We start from the raw sequence: 27,638 nt of genomic DNA, 5'->3' as shown, positions 1-27,638 counted from the left end.
CACTTGCCAGAGTAAACCGTTTCTCCCTACTTGCTCTCTCAAAACACCTCATGATTTTGAACGCCTCTATTAAATCTCCCCTTAACCTTCTCTGCTCTAAGGAGAACAATCCCAGCTTCTCCAGCCTCTCCACGTCACTGAAGTCCCTCATCCCTGGTACCATTCTGGTCAATCTCCCCTTAACCTTCTCTGCTCTAAGGAGAACAATCCCAGCTTCTCCAGTCTCTCCACATCACTGAAGTCCCTCATCCCTGGTACCATTCTGGTCAATCTCCTCTGCACCCTCTCCAAGACCTTGACATCCCTCCTGAAGTGTGGTGCCCAGAATTGGACACAATACTGCAGCTGAGGCCCATCCAGTGATTTGTAAAGATTTACCATGACTTCCTTGTTTTTTGTATTCAGTGCCCCTACTTACAAAGCCAAGTATCCCATATCTTAACGGCCCTGCCACCTTCAGAGAGTTGTGACGACGCACCCCCGGCCCCGCTGCTCTTGCAACCCCCCTCTCAGAATAGTACTGTTTCGATGATGCTGCCTCTCCGAGTGGTTTCAAGTGCATCACTTATCCGCATTAAATTGCATTTGTCACGTGTTTGCCCATTTCACCAGTCTGTCTATGTCCTCTTGAAGTCTGCAACTATCTTCACTATGTACTACGTTGCCAAGTTTTTTATAATTCGCAGACTTTGCAATTGTGCTCCCCAAACTCAAGTCCAGGTCATTTATAGATAACAAACAAAAGCAGTGGTCCCTATTACCAATCCCTGGGGTGGACCCCACTGATGCTTCTCGGCATTCAGAACAACTTCTGTTCACCGCGACTCTCTGCATCTTATCCCTCAGCCAATTTCATACCCAAGTTACCACCGTCCCTTTAATGCCATGTGCTTCTAGCTTTACTCTGTATCTAACCCGTGCTGTACCTGCCCTGGGAGTGTTTGATGGGGACAGTGTAGAGGGAGCTTTACTCTGTATCTAACCCATGCTGTACCTGCCCTGGGAGTGTTTGACGGGACAGTGTAGAGGGAGCTTTACTCTGTATCTAACCCGTGCTGTACCTGCCCTGGGAGTGTTTGATGGGGACAGTGTAGAGGGAGCTTTACTCTGTATCTAACCCATGCTGTACCTGCCCTGGGAGTGTTTGACGGGACAGTGTTGGTTGGTGAGTATTTCTCTCTTTTCATTACAAGCTTGAATTCTGTGGTGTTAAATTTCTAGGGGCTCTGTTGTGGTGAGGACAGTTGGTAAATAAAGCGCCCTAGAGTATACCTGTAACTGGGGTATTGAATAAATTTTTAGATTAATTAAAGGAGTAAGTCATGGCAGGAGAGCTCAGACCCGTGTTCTGCTCCTCCTGCTCTATGTGGGAAATCAGGGACGCTGCCAGTGTCCCTGGCGACCATGTGTGCGGGAAATGCATCCAGCTGCAGCTACTTGTAGACCGCATTGTGGCGCTCGAGCTGCGGGTGGATGAATTTTGGAGCATACGCGATGCTGAGAGGCTCGTGGATAGCACGTTTAGCGAGTTGTTCACGCCTCAGGGTAGGGCAGCACAGGGGGTGACCATCAGGCGGAGCAACAAAGGCAGGCAGGTAGTGCAGGGAACCCCTGCGGACATCCCCCTTTCAAACAAGTATACCGCTTTGGATACTGTTGAGGGGGATGACTCACCAGGGGAAGGCAGCAGCAGCCAACTTCCTGGCACTGGCGGTGCTCCTGCTGCCCAGGAAGGGGGGAAAAAGAGTGGGAGAGCAATAGTGGTAGGGGATTCTATAGTAAGGGGAACAGATAGGCGTTTCTGTGGCCGTAGACGTGAATCCAGGATGGTTTGTTGCCTCCCTGGTGCCAGGGTCAAGGATGTCACTGAGCGGCTGCAGGGCATTCTGGAGGGGGAGGGTGAACAGCCAGTGGTCGTGGTCCACATTGGTACCAACGACATAGGTAAAAAGAGGGATGAGGTCCTGCAGCAAGAATTTAGGGAGCTAGGTGAAGGATTAAAGAGCAGGACCTCAAGGGTTGTAATCTCTGGATTACTCCCGGTGCCACGTGCTAGTAAGTATAGAAATAGGAAGATAGAACAGATGAATGCGTGGCTAAAGGGATGGTGCAGGGGGGAGGGCTTTAGTTTCCTGGATCACTGGGTCTGCTTCTGGGAAAGGTGGGACTTGTACAAGTCGGACGGTTTACACCTGAACCAGAGGGGAACCAATATCCTTGCGGGGAGGTTTGCTAGCACTGCTGGGGGGGGTTTAAACTAACTTGGCAGGGGGATGGGGTACAGAGTGGAGCTATAGTAGGGGGTGATTTACAGCCAAATACAGAGGGAAAAACAAGTCAGCTGGGAAGGCAAAGCAAATATGTGAAGGCAAAAGAGAATATGGCAGGGCTGGAAGGCATTTATTTTAATGCAAGGAGTCTTGCAAATAAGGTGGATGAACTGAAGTTGTTGTTGAACACATGGGAGTACGATATTGTTGCTATCACGGAGACATGGTTGAGGGAGGGTCAGGACTGGCAGCTCAATATTCCGGGGTATAGAATCTTCAGGCGAGACAGAGGGGGGTGTAAAAGGGGAGGGGGTGTTGCAATATTAATTAAGGAGTCAATTACTGCTGTAAGGAGGGATGATATATTAGCGGGTTCCTCTAATGAGGCCATATGGGTAGAACTTAAAAACAAAAAGGGGGCAAGCACTTTGCTGGGAGTGTACTATAGGCCCCCAAACAGTCAGGGGGAGATAGAGGAACAGATATGTAGGCAAATCTCAGAAAAGTGCGAAACTAATAGGGTAATAATAGTGGGGGATTTCAACTTCCCCAATATAAATTGGGATAGTCAGAGTGTGAAAGGCTTAGAGGGTGCAGAATTCTTAAAGTGCATCCAGGAGAGCTTTTTGAGCCAACATGTAGAAAGTCCTACAAGAGAGGGGGCGGTACTGGACCTAATTCTGGGGAATGTAGCCGGGCAAGTGGTGGAAGTGTCAGTAGGAGAGCATTTTGGCGACAGTGACCACAATTCGGTGAGATTTAAGGTGGTCATGGAAAAAGACAAAGAAGGCCCGGAAATAAGGGTTCTAAATTGGGGGAAGGCCGATTTTAATATGATAAGGCAGGATCTGGCCAAATTGGACTGGGAGCAGCTACTTATAGGAAAATCCGCATCAAAACAGTGGGAGACTTTCAGAAGGGAAATAGAGAGAGTACAACGCCAACATGTTCCTGTAAAGGTCAAGGGTGGGACCAACAAGCAAAGGGAACCTTGGATGACAAGGGATATACAAAAATGCATTAGAAATAAAAGGGGGGCTTTTGGCAGTTACAAAAGACTAAAGACGGAAGAAGCCCTAGAGGAGTATAAAAAATGCAGGGGCATACTTAAAAAAGAAATTAGGAGGGCGAGGAGGGGCCATGAAATAACACTGGCGAGCAAAATAAAGGAAAATCCTAAGATGTTTTATAAGTATATTAAGGGCAAGAGGATAACCAGGGAAAGGGTAGGGCCCATTAGGGACCAAAGTGGCAATCTGTGTGTAGAGCCAGATGATGTAGGCGGGGTTTTAAATGAATTTTTTGCATCTGTGTTCACTATGGAGAAAGACGATGCAGACATAGAAATCGGGCAAGGGGGCTGTGACATACTTGAACATATTAGCATCGAGAGGGAGGAGGTGCTAGCGGTTTTAGCAGGCCAAAAAGTGGATAAATCCCCAGGCCCAGACGAGATGTATCCCAGGCTGCTGTGGGAGGCAAAGGAGGAGATTGCAGGGGCTCTGACACAAATTTTCAGAACCTCTCTGGCCACAGGGGATGTACCAGAGGACTGGAGAACAGCTAACGTAGTACCATTATTCAAGAAGGGTAGCAGGGATAAACCAGGGAATTACAGGCCAGTGAGCCTAACATCTGTGGTAGGGAAATTATTGGAAAAAATTCTGAGGGACAAAATTAGTCTCCACTTGGAGAGGCAAGGATTAATCGGGGATAGTCAGCATGGCTTTGTCAAGGGTAAATCATGTCTGACAAATCTGATTGAATTTTTCGAGGGGGTGACTAGGGGGGTGGATGAGGGAAATGCTGTGGATGTGGTTTACATGGACTTCAGTAAAGCTTTTGACAAAGTCCCGCATAGGAGACTGGTCAAGAAGGTAAGAGCCCATGGGATCCAGGGTGCCTTGGCGCGTTGGATCATAAACTGGCTGAGTGGCAGGAGGCAGAGGGTGATGGTCGAAGGTTGCTTTTGTGACTGGAAGCCTGTGTCCAGTGGGGTACCTCAGGGATCGGTGCTGGGTCCCTTGTTGTTTGTGATCTACATAAATGATTTGGATGAGAATGTAAAAGGTATGATCAGTAAGTTCGCAGATGACACGAAAATTGGTGGGGTGGTAAATTGTGAGGAGGAAAGCCTCAGGCTACAGGACGATATAAACGGGTTGGTCAGATGGGCGGAAAAGTGGCAAATGGAATTTAACCCTGAAAAGTGCGAGGTGATGCATTTTGGACGGACAAATAAGGCAAGGGAATACACAATGAGTGGTAGGACCCTAGGAAGTACAGAGGGTCAGAGGGACCTTGGTGTACATGTACATAGATCCCTGAAGGCAGCGGAACAGGTAGATAAGGTGGTTAAAAAGGCATATGGGATACTTGCCTTCATTAGCCGAGGCATAGAATATAAGAGCAGGGAGGTTATGATGGAACTGTACAAAACGCTGGTGAGGCCACAGCTGGAGTACTGTGTGCAGTTCTGGTCGCCTCACTATAGGAAGGATGTGATTGCTTTGGAGAGGGTGCAGAGAAGATTCACCAGGATGTTACCTGGGATGGAGCGCCTCAGCTATGAAGAGAGGCTGGACAGGCTGGGGTTGTTTTCCTTGGAGCAAAGAAGGCTGAGGGGGGACCTGATTGAGGTGTACAAAATGATGAGGGGCATAGATAGGGTAGACAAAGAGGAACTTTTCCCCTTAGTAGGGGGGTCAATAACAAGGGGGCATAGATTCAGGGTAAGGGGCAGGAGATTTAGAGGGGATTTGAGGAGGAACTTTTTCACCCAGAGGGTGGTTGGAATGTGGAACTCAATGCCTGAAAGGGTGGTAGAGGCAGGAACCCTCACAACATTCAAGAAGCATTTGGATGAGCACTTGAAATGCCATTGCATACAAGGCTATGGACCAAATGCTGGAAAATGGGATTAGACTGGACAGGGAAGGATGGGCGGCGCAGACACGATGGGCCGAAGGGCCTCTTTCTGTGCTGTAAAACTCTATGACTCTATGACTCTATGAGTGTAGAGGGAGCTTTACTCTGTATCTAAAATAACAACAGAAAATGCTGGAAAAACTCAGCAGGTCAGGCAACATCCGTGGAGGGAAATTTGAGTTGACGTTTCGGGTTGGACCCTTCTTCAAAACTGAAAAGAAAAGAAACTAGATCGGAGGCAGGGCTGCGATCGGACAAAAGAATAAAAGAAACAAAAGAAGTAAAAGAGATTAGAAGCTAGACGAGATAGTAATAGGCTGGGATTAGGTGTAAAGTGTACTGGCAGGGCAGAAGATAGCTGCCAGGTGTGAGAGAGAAACAAAAGGAAAGGTGGGGGGGGGAAAAGGAGTGGAACAATTACAATTTCTCTTGTAATTGTTCCACTCCTTTCCCCCCCCCCCCCCCCCTTTCCTATTGTTTCTCTCTCACACCTGGCAGCTATCTCTTGCCCTGCCAGTACACTTTACACCTAATCCCAGCCTATTACTATCTCGTCTAGCTTCTAATCTCTTTTACTTCTTTTGTTTCTTTTATTCTTTTGTCCGATCGCAGCCCTGCCTCCGATCTAGTTTCTTTTCTTTTCAGTTTTGAAGAAGGGTCCAACCCGAAACGTCAACTCAAATTTCCCTCCACGGATGTTGCCTGACCTGCTGAGTTTTTCCAGCATTTTCTGTTGTTATTTCGGATTTCCAACATCTGCAGTATTTTGCTATCGTACTCTGTATCTAACCCGTGCTGTATCGGCCCTGGGAGTGTTTGATGGGACAGTGTAGGGGGAGCTTTACTCTGTATCTAACCCGTGCTGTACCTGCCCTGGGAGTGTTTGATGGGGACAGTGTAGAGGGAGCTTTACTCTGTATCTAACCCGTGCTGTACCTGCCCTGGGAGTGTTTGATGGGGACAGTGTGGAGGGAGCTTTACTCTGTATCTAACCCGTGCTGTACTTCCCCTGGGAATGTTTGATGGGGACAGTGTGGAGGGAGTTTTACTCTGTATCGTAACTTGATGTTCTTTGTGTCTGTGAACAGATCCAGACAGCTAAGACCCAGGAGATGAACCTGCTGCGAAATCAGGTCGTGTCGTTCACGCTTGAGATTCAGCAGCGACAGGGCGAGCTGGAGGTGCTCGTGGCCCAGAAGGATGACCTCAGCAGTCAGCTACAGGTACGCCTGGGAGCGACCAGCTCTGTGAAGGTTCCTCATTTGTTGTCGAAATGGCTGATGTGTTAAAGAAACAGAACATCTGACGTGAATTTGAAGATCGTGAGGTGGGGAGACTGAACATGAATTACTGCTCAGTGGAGGGCAGGGTCAGCTGGTTAAGTCAGTGTAGAGGGAGCTTTACTCTGTATCTAACCCGTGCTGTACCTGCCCTGGGAGTGTTTGATGGGGACAGTGTAGAGGGAGCTTTACTCTGTATCTAACCCGTGCTGTACCTGCCCTGGGAGTGTTTGATGGGACAGTGTAGAGGGAGCTTTACTCTGTATCCAACCCGTGCTGTACCTGCCCTGAGAGTGTTTGATGGGGACAGTGTAGAGGGAGCTTTACTCTGTATCTAACCTGTACTGTATCTGCCCTGGGAGTGTTTGATGGGACAGTGTAGAGGGAGCTTTACTCTGTATCTAACCCGTGCTGTACCTGCCCTGGGAATGTTTGATGGGGACAGTGTAGAGGGAGCTTTACTCTGTATCTAACCTGTGCTGTACCTGCCCTGGGAGTGTTTGATGGGACAGTGTAGAGGGAGCTTTAATCTGTATCTAACCCGTGCTGTACCTGCCCTGGGAGTGTTTGATGGGACAGTGTAGAGGGAGCTTTACTCTGTATCTAACCCGTGCTGTACCTGCCCTGGGAGTGTTTGATGGGACAGTGTAGAGCGAGCTTTACTCTGTATCTAACCCGTGCTGTACCTGCCCTGGGAGTGTTTGATGGGACAGTGTAAAACACAGCAATTGTAATGACGAGCAACTGACACTAGATGGCGATGGAGGTCAGCAGATTCTGAACATTGATCTTAAAGGCGACAGCTTCCGCACGGAAAGATGCCAGGCTCCATTCTTGGCCGGTGCTATATCGGTGATAAGCAGGCAATTGGTCGTGATGGCCCCTGGGGTGGGGAGTGATGAAGATCAGCTGCAGTACTGTACCCCAGTGTTATACAGTGACAGACCTGTACCCACCAGTACTGTACCCCAGTGTTATACACCGACAGACCTGTACCCACCAGTACTGTACCCCAGTGTTATACACCGACAGACCTGTACCCAGCAGTACTGTACCCCAGTGTTATACAGTGACAGACCTGTACCCACCAGTACTGTACCCGTGTTATACAGTGACAGACCTGTACCCACCAGTACTGTACCCCAGTGTTATACAGTGACAGACCTGTACCCACCGGTACTGTACCCCAGTGTTATACAGTGACAGACCTGTACCCACCAGTACTGTACCCCAGTGTTATACAGTGACAGACCGGTACCCACCAGTACTGTACCCCAGTGTTATACAGTGACAGACCTGTACCCACCAATACTGTACCCCAGTGTTATACAGTGACAGACCTGTACCCACCAGTACTGTACCCCAGTGTTATACAGTGACAGACCTGTACCCACCAGTACTGTACCCCAGTGTTATACAGTGACAGACCTGTACCCACCAGTACTGTACCCCAGTGTTATACAGTGACAGACCTGTACCCACCAGTACTGTACCCCAGTGTTATAGTGACAGACCTGTACCCACCAGTACTGTACACCAGTGTTATACAGCGACAGACCTGTACCCACCAGTACTGTACCCCAGTGTTACAGTGACAGACCTGTACCCACCAGTACTGTACCCCAGTGTTAAACAGTGACAGACCTGTACCCACCAGTACTGTACCCCAGTGTTATACAGTGACAGACCTGTACCCACCAGTACTGTACCCCAGTGTTATACAGTGACAGACCTGTACCCACCAGTACTGTACCCCAGTGTTATACAGTGACAGACCTGTACCCACCAGTACTGTACCCCAGTGTTATACAGCGACAGACCTGTACCCACCAGTACTGTACCCCAGTGTTATACAGAGACAGACCTGTACCCACCAGTACTGTACCAGTGTTATACAGTGACAGACCTGTACCCACCAGTACTGTACCCGTTATACAGTGACAGACCTGTCCCCACCAGTACTGTACCCCAGTGTTATACAGTGACAGACCTGTACCCACCAGTACTGTACCCCAGTGTTATACAGTGACAGACCTGTACCCACCAGTACTGTACCCCAGTGTTATACAGTGACAGACCTGTCCCCACCAGTACTGTACCCCAGTGTTATACAGTGACAGACCTGTACCCACCAGTACTGTACCCCAGTGTTATACGGTGACAGACCTGTACCCACCAGTACTGTACCCCAGTGTTATACAGTGACAGACCTGTACCCACCAGTACTGTACCCCAGTGTTATACAGTGACAGACCTGTACCCACCAGTACTGTACCCCAGTGTTATACAGTGACAGACCTGTACCCACCAGTACTGTACCCCAGTGTTATACAGTGACAGACCTGTACCCACCAGTACTGTACCCCAGTGTTATACAGTGACAGACCTGTACCCACCAGTACTGTACCCCAGTGTTACTGTGACAGACCTGTACCCACCAGTACTGTACCCCAGTGTTATACGGTGACAGACCTGTACCCACCAGTACTGTACCCCAGTGTAATACAGTGACAGACCTGTACCCACCAGTACTGTACCCCAGTGTTATACAGTGACAGACCTGTACCCACCAGTACTGTACCCCAGTGTTATACAGTGACAGACCTGTACCCACCAGTACTGTACCCCAGTGTTATACAGTGACAGACTTGTACTCACCAGTACTGTACCCCAGTGTTATACAGTGACAGACCTGTACCCACCAGTACTGTACCCCAGTGTTATACAGTGACAGACCTGTACCCACCAGTACTGTACCCCAGTGTTATACAGTGACAGACCTGTACTCACCAGTACTGTACCCCAGTGTTATACAGTGACAGACCTGTACCCACCAGTACTGTACCCCAGTGTTATACAGTGACAGACTTGTACCCACCAGTACTGTACCCCAGTGTTATACAGTGACAGACCTGTACCCACCAGTACTGTACCCCAGTGTTATACAGTGACAGACCTGTGCCCACCAGTACTGTACCCTAGTGTTATACAGTGACAGACCTGTACCCACCAGTACTGTACCCCAGTGTTATACAGTGACAGACCTGTACCCACCAGTACTGTACCCGTGTTATACAGTGACAGACCTGTACCCACCAGTACTGTACCCCAGTGTTATACAGTGACAGACCTGTACCCACCAGTACTGTACCCCAGTGTTATACAGTGACAGACCTGTACCCACCAGTACTGTACCCCAGTGTTACACAGTGACAGACCTGTACCCACCAGTACTGTACCCCAGTGTTATACAGTGACAGGCCTGTACCCACCAGTACTGTACCCCAGTGTTATACAGTGACAGGCCTGTACCCACCAGTACTGTACCCCAGTGTTAGTGACAGACCTGTACCCACCAGTACTGTACCCCAGTGTTATACAGTGACAGACCTGTACCCACCAGTACTGTACCCCAGTGTTATACAGTGACAGACCTGTACCCACCAGTACTGTACCCCAGTGTTATACAGTGACAGACCTGTACCCACCAGTACTGTACCCCAGTGTTATACAGCGACAGACCTGTACCCCCCAGTACTGTACCCCAGTGTTATACAGTGACAGGCCTGTACCCACCAGTACTGTACCCCAGTGTTATACAGTGACAGACCTGTACCCACCAGTACTGTACCCCAGTGTTATACAGTGACAGACCTGTCCCCACCAGTACTGTACCCCAGTGTTATACAGTGACAGACCTGTACCCACCAGTACTGTACCCCAGTGTTATACAGTGACAGACCTGTACCCACCAGTACTGTACCCGTGTTATACAGTGACAGACCTGTACCCACCAGTACTGTACCCCAGTGTTATACAGTGACAGACCTGTACCCACCAGTACTGTACCCCAGTGTTATACAGTGACAGACCTGTACCCACCAGTACTGTACCCCAGTGTTATACAGTGACAGACCTGTACCCACCAGTACTGTACCCCAGTGTTATACAGTGACAGACCTGTACCCACCAGTACTGTACCCCAGTGTTATACAGTGACAGACCTGTACCCACCAGTACTGTACCCCAGTGTTATACAGCGACAGACCTGTACCCACCAGTACTGTACCCGTGTTATACAGTGACAGACCTGTACCCACCAGTACTGTACCCCAGTGTTATACAGCGACAGACCTGTACCCACCAGTACTGTACCCCAGTGTTATACAGTGACAGACCTGTACCCACCAGTACTGTACCAGTGTTATACAGTGACAGACCTGTACCCACCAGTACTGTACCCCAGTGTTATACAGTGACAGACCTGTACCCACCAGTACTGTACCCCAGTGTTATACAGTGACAGACCTGTACCCACCAGTACTGTACCCCAGTGTTATAGTGACAGACCTGTACCCCCCAGTACTGTACCCCAGTGTTATACAGTGACAGACCTGTACCCACCAGTCCTGTACCCCAGTGTTATAGTGACAGACCTGTACCAACCAGTACTGTACCCCAGTGTTATACAGTGACAGACCTGTACCCACCAGTACTGTACCCCAGTGTTATACAGTGACAGACTTGTACCCACCAGTACTGTACCCGTGTTATGCAGTGACAGACCTGTACCCACCAGTACTGTACCCCAGTATTATACAGGGACAGACCTGTACCCACCAGTACTGTACCCCAGTGTTATAGTGACAGACCTGTACCCACCAGTACTGTACCCGTGTTATGCAGTGACAGACCTGTACCCACCAGTACTGTACCCCAGTGTTATACAGTGACAGACCTGTACCCACCAGTACTGTACCCCAGTGTTATACAGTGACAGACCTGTACCCCCCAGTACTGTACCCCAGTGTTATACAGTGACAGACCTGTACCCACCAGTACTGTACCCCAGTGCTATACAGTGACAGACCTGTACCCACCAGTACTGTACCCCAGTGTTATACAGTGACAGACCTGTACCCCCCAGTACTGTACCCGTGTTATGCAGTGACAGGCCTGTACCCACCAGTACTGTACCCCAGTGTTATGCAGTGACAGACCTGTACGCACCAGTACTGTACCCCAGTGTTATACAGTGACAGACCTGTACCCACCAGTACTGTACCCCAGTGTTATACAGTGACAGACCTGTACCCACCAGTACTGTACCCGTGTTATGCAGTGACAGACCTGTACCCACCAGTACTGTACCCCAGTGTTATACAGTGACAGACCTGTACCCACCAGTACTGTACCCCAGTGTTATAGTGACAGACCTGTACCCACCAGTACTGTACCCCAGTGTTATACAGTGACAGACCTGTACCCCCCAGTACTGTACCCCAGTGTTATACAGTGACAGACCTGTACCAACCAGTACTGTACCCCAGTGTTATACAGTGACAGACCTGTACCTACCAGTACTGTACCCCAGTGTTATACAGTGACAGACCTGTACTCACCAGTACTGTACCCCAGTGTTATACAGTGACAGACCTGTACCCACCAGTACTGTACCCCAGTGTTATACAGTGACAGACCTGTACGCACCAGTACTGTATCCCAGTGTTATACAGTGACAGACCTGTACCCACCAGTACTGTACCCGTGTTATACAGTGACAGACCTGTACCCACCAGTACTGTACCCCAGTGTTATACAGTGACAGACCTGTACCCACCAGTACTGTACCCCAGTGTTATACAGTGACAGACCTGTACCCACCAGTACTGTACCCGTGTTATACAGTGACAGACCTGTACCCACCAGTACTGTACCCCAGTGTTATACAGCGACAGACCTGTACCCACCAGTACTGTACCCCAGTGTTATACAGTGACAGACCTGTACCCACCAGTACTGTACCCCAGTGTTATACAGTGACAGACCTGTACTCACCAGTACTGTACCCCAGTGTTATACAGTGACAGACCTGTACCCACCAGTACTGTATCCCAGTGTTATACAGTGACAGACCTGTACCCACCAGTACTGTACCCCAGTGTTATACAGTGACAGACCTGTACCCACCAGTACTGTACCCCAGTGTTATACAGCGACAGACCTGTACCCACCAGTACTGCACCCCAGTGTTATACAGTGACAGACCTGTATCCACCAGTACTGTACCCCAGTGTTATACAGTGACAGACCTGTACCCACCAGTACTGTACCCCAGTGTTATACAGTGACAGACCTGTACCCACCAGTACTGTACCCCAGTGTTATACAGTGACAGACCTGTACCCACCAGTACTGTACCCCAGTGTTATACAGTGACAGACCTGTACCCACCAGTACTGTACCCCAGTGTTATACAGTGACAGACCTGTACCCACCAGTACTGTACCCCAGTGTTATACAGTGACAGACCTGTACCCACCAGTACTGTACCCGTGTTATACAGTGACAGACCTGTACCCCCCAGTACTGTACCCCAGTGTTATACAGTGACAGACCTGTACCCACCAGTACTGTACCCCAGTGTTATACAGTGACAGACCTGTACCCACCAGTACTGTACCCCAGCGTTATACAGTGACAGACCTGTACCCTCCAGTACTGTACCCCAGAGTTATACAGTGACAGACCTGTACGCACCAGTACTGTACCCCAGTGTTATACAGTGACAGACCTGTACCCACCAGTACTGTACCCCAGTATTATACAGTGACAGACCTGTACCCACCAGTACTGTACCCCAGAGTTATACAGTGACAGACCTGTATGCACCAGTACTGTACCCCAGTGTTATAGTGACAGACCTGTACCCACCAGTACTGTACCCCAGTGTTATACAGTGACAGACCAGTCCCCACCAGTACTGTACCCCAGTGTTATACAGTGACAGACCTGTACCCACCAGTACTGTACCCCAGTGTTATACAGTGACAGACCTGTACCCACCAGTACTGTACCCCAGTGTTATACACTGACAGACCTGTACCCACCAGTACTGTACCCCAGTGTTATAGAATGACAAACCTGTACCCACCAGTACTGTACCCCTGTGTTATACAATGACAGACCTGTACCCACCAGTACTGTACCCCAGTGTTATACAGTGACAGACCTGTACCCACCAGTACTGTACCCCAGTGTTATACAGTGACAGACCTGTACCCACCAGTACTGTACCCCAGTGTTATAGAATGACAAACCTGTACCCACCAGTACTGTACCCCAGTGTTATACAATGACAGACCTGTACCCACCAGTACTGTACCCCAGTGTTATACAGTGACAGACCTGTACCCACCAGTACTGTACCAGTGTTATACAGTGACAGACCTGTACCCACCAGTACTGTACCCCCGTGTTATACAGTGACAGACCTGTACCCACCAGTACTGTACCCCAGTGTTATACAGTGACAGACCTGTACCCACCAGTACTGTACCCCAGTGTTATAGTGACAGACCTGTACCCACCAGTACTGTACCCCAGTGTTATACAGTGACAGACTTGTACCCACCAGTACTGTACCCCAGTGTTATACAGTGACAGACCTGTACCCACCAGTACTGTACCCGTGTTATGCAGTGACAGACCTGTACCCACCAGTACTGTACCCCAGTGTTATACAGTGACAGACCTGTACCCACCAGTACTGTACCCCAGTGTTATACAGTGACAGACCTGTACCCACCAGTACTGTACCCCAGTGTTATACAGTGACAGACCTGTACCCACTAGTACTGTACCCCAGTGTTATACAGTGACAGACCTGTACCCACCAGTACTGTACCCCAGTGTTATACAGGGACAGACCTGTACCCACCAGTACTGTACCCCAGTGTTATACAGTGACAGACCTGTACCCACCAGTACTGTACCCCAGTGTTATACAGTGACAGACCTGTACCCACCAGTACTGTACCCCAGTGTTATACAGTGACAGACCTGTACCCACCAGTACTGTACCCCAGTGTTATACAGTAACAGACCTGTGCCCACCAGTACTGTACCCCAGTGTTATACAGTGACAGACCTGTACCCACCAGTACTGTACCCCAGTGTTATACAGTGACAGACCTGTACCCCCCCAGTACTGTACCCCAGTGTTATACAGTGACAGACCTGTACCCACCAGTACTGTACCCCAGTGTTATACAGTGACAGACCTGTACCCACCAGTACTGTACCCCAGTGTTATACAGTGACAGACCTGTACCCACCAGTACTGTACCAGTGTTATACAGTGACAGACCTGTACCCACCAGTACTGTACCCCAGTGTTATACAGTGACAGACCTGTACCCACCAGTACTGTACCCCAGTGTTATACAGTGACAGACCTGTACCCACCAGTACTGTACCCCAGTGTTATAGTGACAGACCTGTACCCCCCAGTACTGTACCCCAGTGTTATACAGTGACAGACCTGTACCCACCAGTCCTGTACCCCAGTGTTATAGTGACAGACCTGTACCAACCAGTACTGTACCCCAGTGTTATACAGTGACAGACCTGTACCCACCAGTACTGTACCCCAGTGTTATACAGTGACAGACTTGTACCCACCAGTACTGTACCCGTGTTATGCAGTGACAGACCTGTACCCACCAGTACTGTACCCCAGTATTATACAGGGACAGACCTGTACCCACCAGTACTGTACCCCAGTGTTATAGTGACAGACCTGTACCCACCAGTACTGTACCCGTGTTATGCAGTGACAGACCTGTACCCACCAGTACTGTACCCCAGTGTTATACAGTGACAGACCTGTACCCACCAGTACTGTACCCCAGTGTTATACAGTGACAGACCTGTACCCCCCAGTACTGTACCCCAGTGTTATACAGTGACAGACCTGTACCCACCAGTACTGTACCCCAGTGCTATACAGTGACAGACCTGTACCCACCAGTACTGTACCCCAGTGTTATACAGTGACAGACCTGTACCCCCCAGTACTGTACCCGTGTTATGCAGTGACAGGCCTGTACCCACCAGTACTGTACCCCAGTGTTATGCAGTGACAGACCTGTACGCACCAGTACTGTACCCCAGTGTTATACAGTGACAGACCTGTACCCACCAGTACTGTACCCCAGTGTTATACAGTGACAGACCTGTACCCACCAGTACTGTACCCGTGTTATGCAGTGACAGACCTGTACCCACCAGTACTGTACCCCAGTGTTATACAGTGACAGACCTGTACCCACCAGTACTGTACCCCAGTGTTATAGTGACAGACCTGTACCCACCAGTACTGTACCCCAGTGTTATACAGTGACAGACCTGTACCCCCCAGTACTGTACCCCAGTGTTATACAGTGACAGACCTGTACCAACCAGTACTGTACCCCAGTGTTATACAGTGACAGACCTGTACCTACCAGTACTGTACCCCAGTGTTATACAGTGACAGACCTGTACTCACCAGTACTGTACCCCAGTGTTATACAGTGACAGACCTGTACCCACCAGTACTGTACCCCAGTGTTATACAGTGACAGACCTGTACGCACCAGTACTGTATCCCAGTGTTATACAGTGACAGACCTGTACCCACCAGTACTGTACCCGTGTTATACAGTGACAGACCTGTACCCACCAGTACTGTACCCCAGTGTTATACAGTGACAGACCTGTACCCACCAGTACTGTACCCCAGTGTTATACAGTGACAGACCTGTACCCACCAGTACTGTACCCGTGTTATACAGTGACAGACCTGTACCCACCAGTAATGTACCCCAGTGTTATACAGCGACAGACCTGTACCCACCAGTACTGTACCCCAGTGTTATACAGTGACAGACCTGTACCCACCAGTACTGTACCCCAGTGTTATACAGTGACAGACCTGTACTCACCAGTACTGTACCCCAGTGTTATACAGTGACAGACCTGTACCCACCAGTACTGTATCCCAGTGTTATACAGTGACAGACCTGTACCCACCAGTACTGTACCCCAGTGTTATACAGTGACAGACCTGTACCCACCAGTACTGTACCCCAGTGTTATACAGCGACAGACCTGTACCCACCAGTACTGCACCCCAGTGTTATACAGTGACAGACCTGTATCCACCAGTACTGTACCCCAGTGTTATACAGTGACAGACCTGTACCCACCAGTACTGTACCCCAGTGTTATACAGTGACAGACCTGTACCCACCAGTACTGTACCCCAGTGTTATACAGTGACAGACCTGTACCCACCAGTACTGTACCCCAGTGTTATACAGTGACAGACCTGTACCCACCAGTACTGTACCCCAGTGTTATACAGTGACAGACCTGTACCCACCAGTACTGTACCCCAGTGTTATACAGTGACAGACCTGTACCCACCAGTACTGTACCCGTGTTATACAGTGACAGACCTGTACCCCCCAGTACTGTACCCCAGTGTTATACAGTGACAGACCTGTACCCACCAGTACTGTACCCCAGTGTTATACAGTGACAGACCTGTACCCACCAGTACTGTACCCCAGCGTTATACAGTGACAGACCTGTACCCTCCAGTACTGTACCCCAGAGTTATACAGTGACAGACCTGTACGCACCAGTACTGTACCCCAGTGTTATACAGTGACAGACCTGTACCCACCAGTACTGTACCCCAGTATTATACAGTGACAGACCTGTACCCACCAGTACTGTACCCCAGAGTTATACAGTGACAGACCTGTATGCACCAGTACTGTACCCCAGTGTTATAGTGACAGACCTGTACCCACCAGTACTGTACCCCAGTGTTATACAGTGACAGACCAGTCCCCACCAGTACTGTACCCCAGTGTTATACAGTGACAGACCTGTACCCACCAGTACTGTACCCCAGTGTTATACAGTGACAGACCTGTACCCACCAGTACTGTACCCCAGTGTTATACACTGACAGACCTGTACCCACCAGTACTGTACCCCAGTGTTATAGAATGACAAACCTGTACCCACCAGTACTGTACCCCTGTGTTATACAATGACAGACCTGTACCCACCAGTACTGTACCCCAGTGTTATACAGTGACAGACCTGTACCCACCAGTACTGTACCCCAGTGTTATACAGTGACAGACCTGTACCCACCAGTACTGTACCCCAGTGTTATAGAATGACAAACCTGTACCCACCAGTACTGTACCCCAGTGTTATACAATGACAGACCTGTACCCACCAGTACTGTACCCCAGTGTTATACAGTGACAGACCTGTACCCACCAGTACTGTACCAGTGTTATACAGTGACAGACCTGTACCCACCAGTACTGTACCCCCGTGTTATACAGTGACAGACCTGTACCCACCAGTACTGTACCCCAGTGTTATACAGTGACAGACCTGTACCCACCAGTACTGTACCCCAGTGTTATAGTGACAGACCTGTACCCACCAGTACTGTACCCCAGTGTTATACAGTGACAGACTTGTACCCACCAGTACTGTACCCCAGTGTTATACAGTGACAGACCTGTACCCACCAGTACTGTACCCGTGTTATGCAGTGACAGACCTGTACCCACCAGTACTGTACCCCAGTGTTATACAGTGACAGACCTGTACCCACCAGTACTGTACCCCAGTGTTATACAGTGACAGACCTGTACCCACCAGTACTGTACCCCAGTGTTATACAGTGACAGACCTGTACCCACTAGTACTGTACCCCAGTGTTATACAGTGACAGACCTGTACCCACCAGTACTGTACCCCAGTGTTATACAGGGACAGACCTGTACCCACCAGTACTGTACCCCAGTGTTATACAGTGACAGACCTGTACCCACCAGTACTGTACCCCAGTGTTATACAGTGACAGACCTGTACCCACCAGTACTGTACCCCAGTGTTATACAGTGACAGACCTGTACCCACCAGTACTGTACCCCAGTGTTATACAGTAACAGACCTGTGCCCACCAGTACTGTACCCCAGTGTTATACAGTGACAGACCTGTACCCACCAGTACTGTACCCCAGTGTTATACAGTGACAGACCTGTACCCCCCCAGTACTGTACCCCAGTGTTATACAGTGACAGACCTGTACCCACCAGTACTGTACCCCAGTGTTATACAGTGACAGACCTGTACCCACCAGTACTGTACCCCAGTGTTATACAGTGACAGACCTGTACCCACCAGTACTGTACCCCAGTGTTATACAGTGACAGACCTGTACCCCCCAGTACTGTACCCCAGTGTTATACTGTGACAGACCTGTACCCACCAGTACTGTACCCCAGTGTTATACACTGACAGACCTGTACCCACCAGTACTGTACCCCAGTGTTATACAGTGACAGACCTGTACCCCCCAGTACTGTACCCCAGTGTTATACAGTGACAGACCTGTACCCACCAGTACTGTACCCCAGTGTTAGTGACAGACCTGTACCCACCAGTACTGTACCCCAGTGTTATACAGTGACAGACCTGTACCCCCCAGTACTGTACCCCAGTGTTATACAGTGACAGACCTGTACCCACCAGTACTGTACCCGTGTTATACAGTGACAGACCTGTACCCACCAGTACTGTACCCCAGTGTTATACAGTGACAGACCTGTACCCACCAGTACTGTACCCCAGTGTTATACAGTGACAGACCTGTACCCACCAGTACTGTACCCCAGTGTTATACAGTGACAGACCTGTACCCACCAGTACTGTACCCGTTATACAGTGACAGACCTGTACCCACCAGTACTATACCCCAGTGTTATACAGTGACAGACCTGTACCCACCAGTACTGTACCCGTTATACAGTGACAGACCTGTACCCACCAGTACTATACCCCAGTGTTATACAGGGACAGACCTGTACCCACCAGTACTGTACCCCAGTGTTATACAGTGACAGACCTGTACCCACCAGTACTGTACCCCAGTGTTATACAGTGACAGACCTGTACCCACCAGTACTGTACCCCAGTGTTATACAGTGACAGACCTGTACCCACCAGTACTGTACCCGTGTTATACAGTAACAGACCTGTACCCACCAGTACTGTACCCCAGTGTTATACAGTGACAGACCTGTACCCACCAGTACTGTACCCCAGTGTTATACAGCGACAGACCTGTACCCACCAGTACTGTACCCCAGTGTTATACAGTGACAGACCTGTACCCACCAGTACTGTACCCCAGTGTTATACAGTGACAGACCTGTACCCCCCAGTACTGTACCCCAGTGTTATACAGTGACAGACCTGTATCCACCAGTACTGTACCCCAGTGTTATACAGTGACAGACCTGTACCCACCAGTACTGTACCCGTGTTATACAGTGACAGACCTGTACCCCCCAGTACTGTACCCCAGTGTTATACAGTGACAGACCTGTATCCACCAGTACTGTACCCCAGTGTTATACAGTGACAGACCTGTACCCACCAGTACTGTACCCCAGTGTTATAGTGACAGACCTGTACCCACCAGTACTGTACCCGTGTTATACAGTGACAGACCTGTACCCACCAGTACTGTACCCCAGTGTTATACAGTGACAGACCTGTACCCACCAGTACTGTACCCCAGTGTTAGTGACAGACCTGTACCCACCAGTACTGTACCCGTTATACAGTGACAGACCTGTACCCACCAGTACTGCACCCCCGTGTTATACAGCGACAGACCTGTACCCACCAGTACTGTACCCCAGTGTTATACAGTGACAGACCTGTACCCACCAGTCCTGTACCCCAGTGTTATACAGTGACAGACCTGTACCTACCAGTACTGTACCCCAGTGTTATACAGTGACAGACCTGTACCCACCAGTACTGTACCCCAGTGTTATACAGCGACAGACCTGTACCCACCAGTACTGCACCCCCGTGTTATACAGCGACAGACCTGTACCCACCAGTACTGTACCCCAGTGTTATACAGTGACAGACCTGTACCCACCAGTCCTGTACCCCAGTGTTATACAGTGACAGACCTGTACCTACCAGTACTGTACCCCAGTGTTATACAGTGACAGACCTGTACCCACCAGTACTGTACCCCAGTGTTATACAGCGACAGACCTGTACCCACCAGTACTGCACCCCCGTGTTATACAGCGACAGACCTGTACCCACCAGTCCTGTACCCCAGTGTTATACAGTGACAGACCTGTACCCACCAGTACTGTACCCCAGTGTTATACAGTGACAGACCGGTACCCACCAGTACTGTACCCCAGTGTTATACAGTGACAGGCCTGTACCCACCAGTAGTGTACCCCAGTGTTATACAGCGACAGACCGGTACCCACCAGTACTGTACCCCAGTGTTATACAGAGACAGACCTGTACCCACCAGTACTGTACCCCAGTGTTATACAGAGACAGACCTGTACCCACCAGTACTGTACCCCAGTGTTATACAGAGACAGACCTGTACCCACCAGTACTGTACCCCAGTGTTATACAGCGACAGACCTGTACCCACCAGTACTGTACCCCAGTGTTATACAGTGACAGACCTGTACCCACCAGTACTGTACCCCAGTGTTATACAATGACAGACCTGTACCCACCAGTACTGTACCCCAGTGTTATACAGTGACAGACCTGTACCCACCAGTACTGTACCCCAGTGTTATACAGTGACAGACCTGTACCCACCAGTACTGTACCCCAGTGTTATACAATGACAGACCTGTACCCACCAGTACTGTACCCCAGTGTTATACAGTGACAGACCTGTACCCACCAGTACTGTACCCCAGTGTTATACAGTGACAGACCTGTACCCACCAGTGCTGTACCCCAGTGTTATACAGTGACAGACCTGTACCCACCAGTACTGTACCCCAGTGTTATACAGTCACAGACCTGTACCCACCAGTACTGTACCCCAGTGTTATACAGTGACAGACCTGTACCCACCAGTACTGTACCCCAGTGTTATAGTGACAGACCTGTACCCACCAGTACTGGACCCCAGTGTTATACAGTGACAGACCTGTACCCACCAGTACTGTACCCCAGTGTTATAGTGACAGACCTGTACCCACCAATACTGTACCCCAGTGTTATACAGTGACAGACCTGTACCCACCAGTACTGTACCCCAGTGTTATACAGTGACAGACCTGTACCCACCAGTACTGTACCCCAGTGTTATACAGTGACAGACCTGTACCCACCAGTACTGTACCCCAGTGTTATACAGTGACAGACCTGTACCCACCAGTACTGTACCCGTTATACAGTGACAGACCTGTACCCACCAGTACTATACCCCAGTGTTATACAGTGACAGACCTGTACCCACCAGTACTGTACCCGTTATACAGTGACAGACCTGTACCCACCAGTACTATACCCCAGTGTTATACAGGGACAGACCTGTACCCACCAGTACTGTACCCCAGTGTTATACAGTGACAGACCTGTACCCACCAGTACTGTACCCCAGTGTTATACAGTGACAGACCTGTACCCACCAGTACTGTACCCCAGTGTTATACAGTGACAGACCTGTACCCACCAGTACTGTACCCGTGTTATACAGTGACAGACCTGTACCCACCAGTACTGTACCCCAGTGTTATACAGTGACAGACCTGTACCCACCAGTACTGTACCCCAGTGTTATACAGTGACAGACCTGCACCCACCAGTACTGTACCCCAGTGTTATACAGTGACAGACCTGTACCCACCAGTACTGTACCCGTGTTATACAGTAATAGACCTGTACCCACCAGTACTGTACCCCAGTGTTATACAGTGACAGACCTGTACCCACCAGTACTGTACCCCAGTGTTATACAGTAACAGACCTGTACCCACCAGTACTGTACCCCAGTGTTATACAGTAACAGACCTGTACCCACCAGTACTGTACCCCAGTGTTATACAGTGACAGACCTGTACCCACCAGTACTGTACCCCAGTGTTATACAGTGACAGACCTGTACCCACCAGTACTGTACCCCAGTGTTATACAGTGACAGACCTGTACCCACCAGTACTGTACCCCAGTGTTATACAGTGACAGACCTGTACCCACCAGTACTGTACCCCAGTGTTATACAGTGACAGACCTGTACCCACCAGTACTGTACCCCAGTGTTATACAGTGACAGACCTGTACCCACCAGTACTGTACCCCAGTGTTATACAGTGACAGACCTGTACCCACCAGTACTGTACCCCAGTGTTATACAGTGACAGACCTGTACCCACCAATACTGTACCCGTGTTATACAGTGACAGACCTGTACCCACCAGTACTGTACCCCAGTGTTATACAGTGACAGACCTGTACCCACCAGTACTGTACCCCAGTGTTATAGTGACAGACCGGTACCCACCAGTACTGTACCCCAGTGTTATACAGTGACAGACCTGTACCCACCAATACTGTACCCCAGTGTTATACAGTGACAGACCTGTACCCACCAGTACTGTACCCCAGTGTTATACAGTGACAGACCTGTACCCACCAGTACTGTACCCCAGTGTTATACAGTGACAGACCTGTACCCACCAGTACTGTACCCCGGAGTTTCACAGCGGGCACTGTAAGTTGCTGAAATGCTGGTCTCTGAGCCGGTGACTGTCGACCTGTTGTGGTCGCAGTTTGAGTGCCAAACATCATCTTTATTTCCCTGTCCCTCTCTTGCATAATTTAGTGAGCCATCAGGGTTGTAATAAGGCAGCTGACATTGGACTTCAGGGTTAAAACAAGGTTAGACATTCCCATAAATATTACATGGTTCGCATTGATTGTTATACCTGTGTTTCCCATCGGCTGTCATGAGCTGGAGCGGGGCCTTCCGCTGGCCATGCCTGGAGCTGGCCATGCCTGGAGCTGGCCATGCCTGGAGCTGGCCATACCTGGAGCTGGCCATGCCTGGAGCTGGCCATACCTGGAGCTGGCCATGCCTGGAGCTGGCCATGCCTGGAGCTGGCCATGCCTGGAGCTGGCCATACCTGGAGCTGGCCATACCTGGAGCTGGCCATACCTGGAGCTGGCCATACCTGGAGCTGGCCATACCTGGAGCTGGCCATACCTGGAGCTGGCCATACCTGGAGCTGGCCATACCTTCCGCTGGCCATGCCTGGAGCTGGCCATGCCTGGAGCTGGCCATACCTGGAGCTGGCCATACCTTCCGCTGGCCATGCCTGGAGCTGGCCATGCCTGGAGCTGGCCATACCTGGAGCTGGCCATACCTGGAGCTGGCCATACCTTCCGCTGGCCATGCCTGGAGCTGGCCATGCCTGGAGCTGGCCATACCTGGAGCTGGCCATACCTTCCGCTGGCCATGCCTGGAGCTGGCCATGCCTGGAGCTGGCCATGCCTGGAGCTGGCCATGCCTGGAGCTGGCCATACCTGGAGCTGGCCATACCTGGAGCTGGCCATACCTTCCGCTGGCCATGCCTGGAGCTGGCCATGCCTGGAGCTGGCCATGCCTGGAGCTGGCCATACCTGGAGCTGGCCATACCTGGAGCTGGCCATACCTGGAGCTGGCCATACCTGGAGCTGGCCATACCTGGAGCTGGCCATACCTGGAGCTGGCCATACCTGGAGCTGGCCATAGCTGGAGCTGGCCACAATTTCCCGCTTGCGCTCCGCTCCCCGCCCGAAGGCGCCGGCTATCCTGTGGGGTGCCAGGTTCGACGCATGCGTTCCGCTGCCCAGCCCGAGGCCAACCACCCCCCCTCCATCCAACCTCCCCCCTTTTTCAGGCGGGAGCCAACGCCGGTTCTTCGACCGGCTCGTTGGGGCGTCTCTTGTTCCCCCGTGGCACCTGCCCCCTCCTCCACGCTTGGATTTGTTTGGAGTTTTCAAGATATTGAGGGGGAACTGACAGGGTGGAGAGAGAGAAACTATTTCCGCTGGTTGGGGAGTCTCGGACTAGGGGGCAGAGTCTAAAAATTAGAGACAGACCTTTCAGGGGTGAAGTTAGGAAACACTTCGACACACAAAGGGTGGTAGAAGTTTGGAACTCTCTTCCGCAAACGGCAATTGATGTTAGGTCAATTGTTCATTTTAAATCTGAGATTGTTGGTTTTTGTTAACCAAAGGTATTAAGGGATGTGGGCCGAAAGCAGGGAGATGCAGTTAGGTCGCAGATCAGCAGATGACCTCAATGAATGACGAACAGGCTCAAGGGGCTGAACGGCCTCCTCCTGTTTCTAATGTAACAGGTTCGAGGGGGCTGAACGGCCTCCTCCTGTTCCTCATGTAACATGTTCGAGGGGGCTGAATGGCCTCCTCCTGTTCCTAATGTAACAGGCTCGAGGTGGGCTGAACGGCCTCCTCCTGTTCCTAATGTAACAGGCTCGAGGGGGCTGAATGGCCTCCTCCTGTTCCTAATGTAACAGGCTCGAGGGGGCTGAATGGCCTCCTCCTATTCCCATATTGCCATCAAACTTGCATTTTGTACTGCCCCTCCGACAGTGCGGCGCTCCCTCAGTACCGCCCCTCCGACAGTGCGGCGCTCCCTCAGTACCGCCCCTCCGACAGTGCGGCGCTCCCTCAGTACCGCCCCTCCGACAGTGCGGCGCTCCCTCAGTACTGCCCCTCCGACAGTGCGGCGCTCCCTCAGTACCGCCCCTCCGACAGTGCGGCGCTCCCTCAGTACCGCCCCTCCGACAGTGCGGCGCTCCCTCAGTACCGCCCCTCCGAATGTGTGGCGCTCCCTCAGTACCGCCCCGCCGAATGTGTGGCGCTCCCTCAGTACTGCCCCTCCGACAGTGCGGCGCTCCCCCAGTACCGCCCCTCCGAATGTGTGGCGCTCCCTCAGTACTGCCCTGGAGTGTTAGCGTAGATTTTTTCTTTGTGGCAAAAACCTGGCTGATTCTCGATTCCCGCCCCAGAAAACCCCCCATGGCTTTGAGGCTGACAATAGCAGCCATCCCACCGCGCCCCCCTCCCCACCAGGCTCCAGACCCACTATCTCAGCACTACTTACAGGCAGCAAGCACGTCTGCAGTGACTGAGTGAGCTGGGGAAGCTATCATTCCCGCGCAAGCAATAATTAGCGGCGAGGATTAATTTTTCATGCACGAGTTTCAAATGTATTTTTGGAGCAAGGGGGCCCAGTTAATGCAATCAAAAATTTACTGCCTGCTGCTTCACTCTATCTTCCTCTTATGAATATTTTAATCTCCGCTGTTAAATTTTTGATACCGTCTGCATTTTTATCGCCTGCGCTCAGGCATCTTAGCTTGGAGGTGACGGGGAGAAGGGCTTTCGCTGCACTCTGTCTCACTCTGCTGTTGAGGTTGCGGGCCCCGCTTTGGGGGCTAAATGGCCTCCACCTGTTCCTATATTGCCATCAAACTTGCATTTGTACCGCCCCTCCGACAGTGCGGCGCTCCCTCAGTACCGCTCCTCCGACAGTGCGGCGCTCCCTCAGTACCGCTCCTCCGACAGTGCGGCGCTCCCTCAGTACCGCCCCCCCGACAGTGCGGCGCTCCCTCAGTACCGCCCCCGCGACAGTGCGGCGCTCCCTCAGTACCGCCCCTCCGACAGTGCGGCGCTCCCTCAGTACCGCCCCTCCGACAGTGCGGCGCTCCCTCAGTACCGCCCCTCCGACAGTGCGGCGCTCCCTCAGTACCGCGACTCCGGCAGTGCGGCGCTCCCTCAGTACCGCCCCTCCGACAGTGCGGCGCTCCCTCAGTACCGCCCCTCCGACAGTGCGGCGCTCCCTCAGTACCGCCCCTCCGGCAGTGCGGCGCTCCCTCAGTACCGCCCCTCCGACAGTGCGGCGCTCCCTCAGTACTTGAAATGCTTTAATCTTTCACTTTTTTTCTCTCTTTCCCTGTGCTCCCCGCCTCACCCCTGGAGGCGCGAGGACTGGGGTATGAATTCCATGGGAGCTTGCAGCGCCCCTCTCCCCGCCATCACGAGTGACCGCCCTCCCTCCCTGGTGAATGTCGGCGAGGATATTCGGCTGTGGTGTGCATCGCAGCGGGACCCAATCCACTCGCTCGACCAACACACACACACACACACTTTGCAGCAGGGGTCAATGATCAGGAATGGGCGCCCGGGTGAGGGGAAGGAGGAGGGCAGTAGATGCTCTGGGGTGGGGGTTCTTGGGTGCCCGGGGGGGACGGTGGGAGTGGATCGGGTGCACTGGGGGAGAGGGAAGGAGGAAGGGAGTGGATGCTTAGCAGAGGAATGGGGGCTGTTGGGGGCGGGGTGTAGGGAAGGGGTGCGGGTGCCCACAGCGAGGGACGATGCTGCCAGCAAACACCGGGCAGGAATCTCCCTGGGTGATGGCGAGCCGAGAGAGAAGGATTGACAGGGTAGATGCTGAGAGGCTGTTTCCCCCCCTGGCTGGAGAGTCTCGAACCAGGGGTCACAGTCTCAGGATAAGGGGTCGGCCATTGAGGACTGAGATGAGGAGGAATTTCTTCACTCAGAGGGCGGTGAATCTTTGGAATTCTCTGCCCCAGAGGGCTGTGGAGGCTCAGTCGTTGAGTCTATTCAAGGCTGAGATCGGTAGATTTTTGGACTCTCGGGGAATCGAGGGATATGGGGATCGGGCGGGAGAGTGGAGTTGAGGTCGAAGATCAGCCGTGATCTTATTGAATGGCGGAGCAGGCTCGAGTGGCCTTGAGGCCGATTCCCCGCTCCTGTTTTGTATGTTCGTATGCTCTTCTGTAAGCCCAGTCAAGAATTTGTCCTTGTCTGCCCGTGTCTAGGGGGAGAGCCAGGCCAATGAGCTGCTGTTGGAACAGGTGCAGCGCCTGGAGCAGGACAAGGATCAGACCCAGCAGGATCTGGAGGAGGCGCGGAAGGTCGGTGGCCCCCATTACCACGCGGATATTTGCCTCTTCCCCCCTCTGCCGCCTTTCATCGCTTGTAAACACCTGGGCCTAGAAATTCGGTGGGGCGCCAGTCTCGCCTGGGCGCCGGAAGTACCCGCCCCGGAAGGAGCCGCGAGCGCCAGCCGGAAATTCAGTTTCAGCGCCCCAGACGGAAGCGGGGCGCTGCTCGAGGCGCCCCGCATCCCTCTTGGGGCGCTGCAACTGAAAAATCGCAGCGCAACGTGCCGCAGCGCCACACGCACTGCGGTACTGCAGGCCTTCCTCCCCTTCTTAAAGGGGAGGAGCCTGCTGCAGCGCGATCGGAGATCGCGAGTGCTGGCAAAAGAGCTGGGCACCGAGGAGAAGTGCCGGGCTCTTGGGACACAGTTGGCACTGCCCGGGGGGGGGGGGCGGCGCTCAGGAGGCCGGGGACGGCGGCACGAAGAGGCGCTGGCAGGCGGCCAGCAAAAAAAATGGCCGCCCCGCA

The 27,638-nt window shown here is 51.5% G+C and overlaps 1 protein-coding gene across 1 annotated transcript in view; it reads left to right on the top strand.

Annotated features, from left to right (window-relative positions):
• Window positions 1-27,638, top strand: part of LOC147086716 (GRIP1-associated protein 1-like) — a 124,206-nt gene that overhangs the window by 96,040 nt on the left and 528 nt on the right. The window contains exons 16-17 of the mRNA XM_085978308.1: window positions 6,287-6,421; window positions 27,047-27,537. Coding sequence (XP_085834434.1) covers window positions 6,287-6,421; window positions 27,047-27,537 — 626 coding nt within the window. The remainder of the gene's footprint in view (window positions 1-6,286; window positions 6,422-27,046; window positions 27,538-27,638) is intronic.

The sequence above is a fragment of the Somniosus microcephalus genome, unplaced genomic scaffold (genome assembly GCF_052327205.1).
Source record: "Somniosus microcephalus isolate GS21.2 unplaced genomic scaffold, FLI_Smic_1.0 unresolved_chr7, whole genome shotgun sequence".
In the NCBI taxonomy this organism is placed as follows: domain Eukaryota; kingdom Metazoa; phylum Chordata; class Chondrichthyes; order Squaliformes; family Somniosidae; genus Somniosus; species Somniosus microcephalus.
Note: the sequence above shows the minus strand (reverse complement) of the source record. Positions and strands in the feature narration are given on the sequence as shown.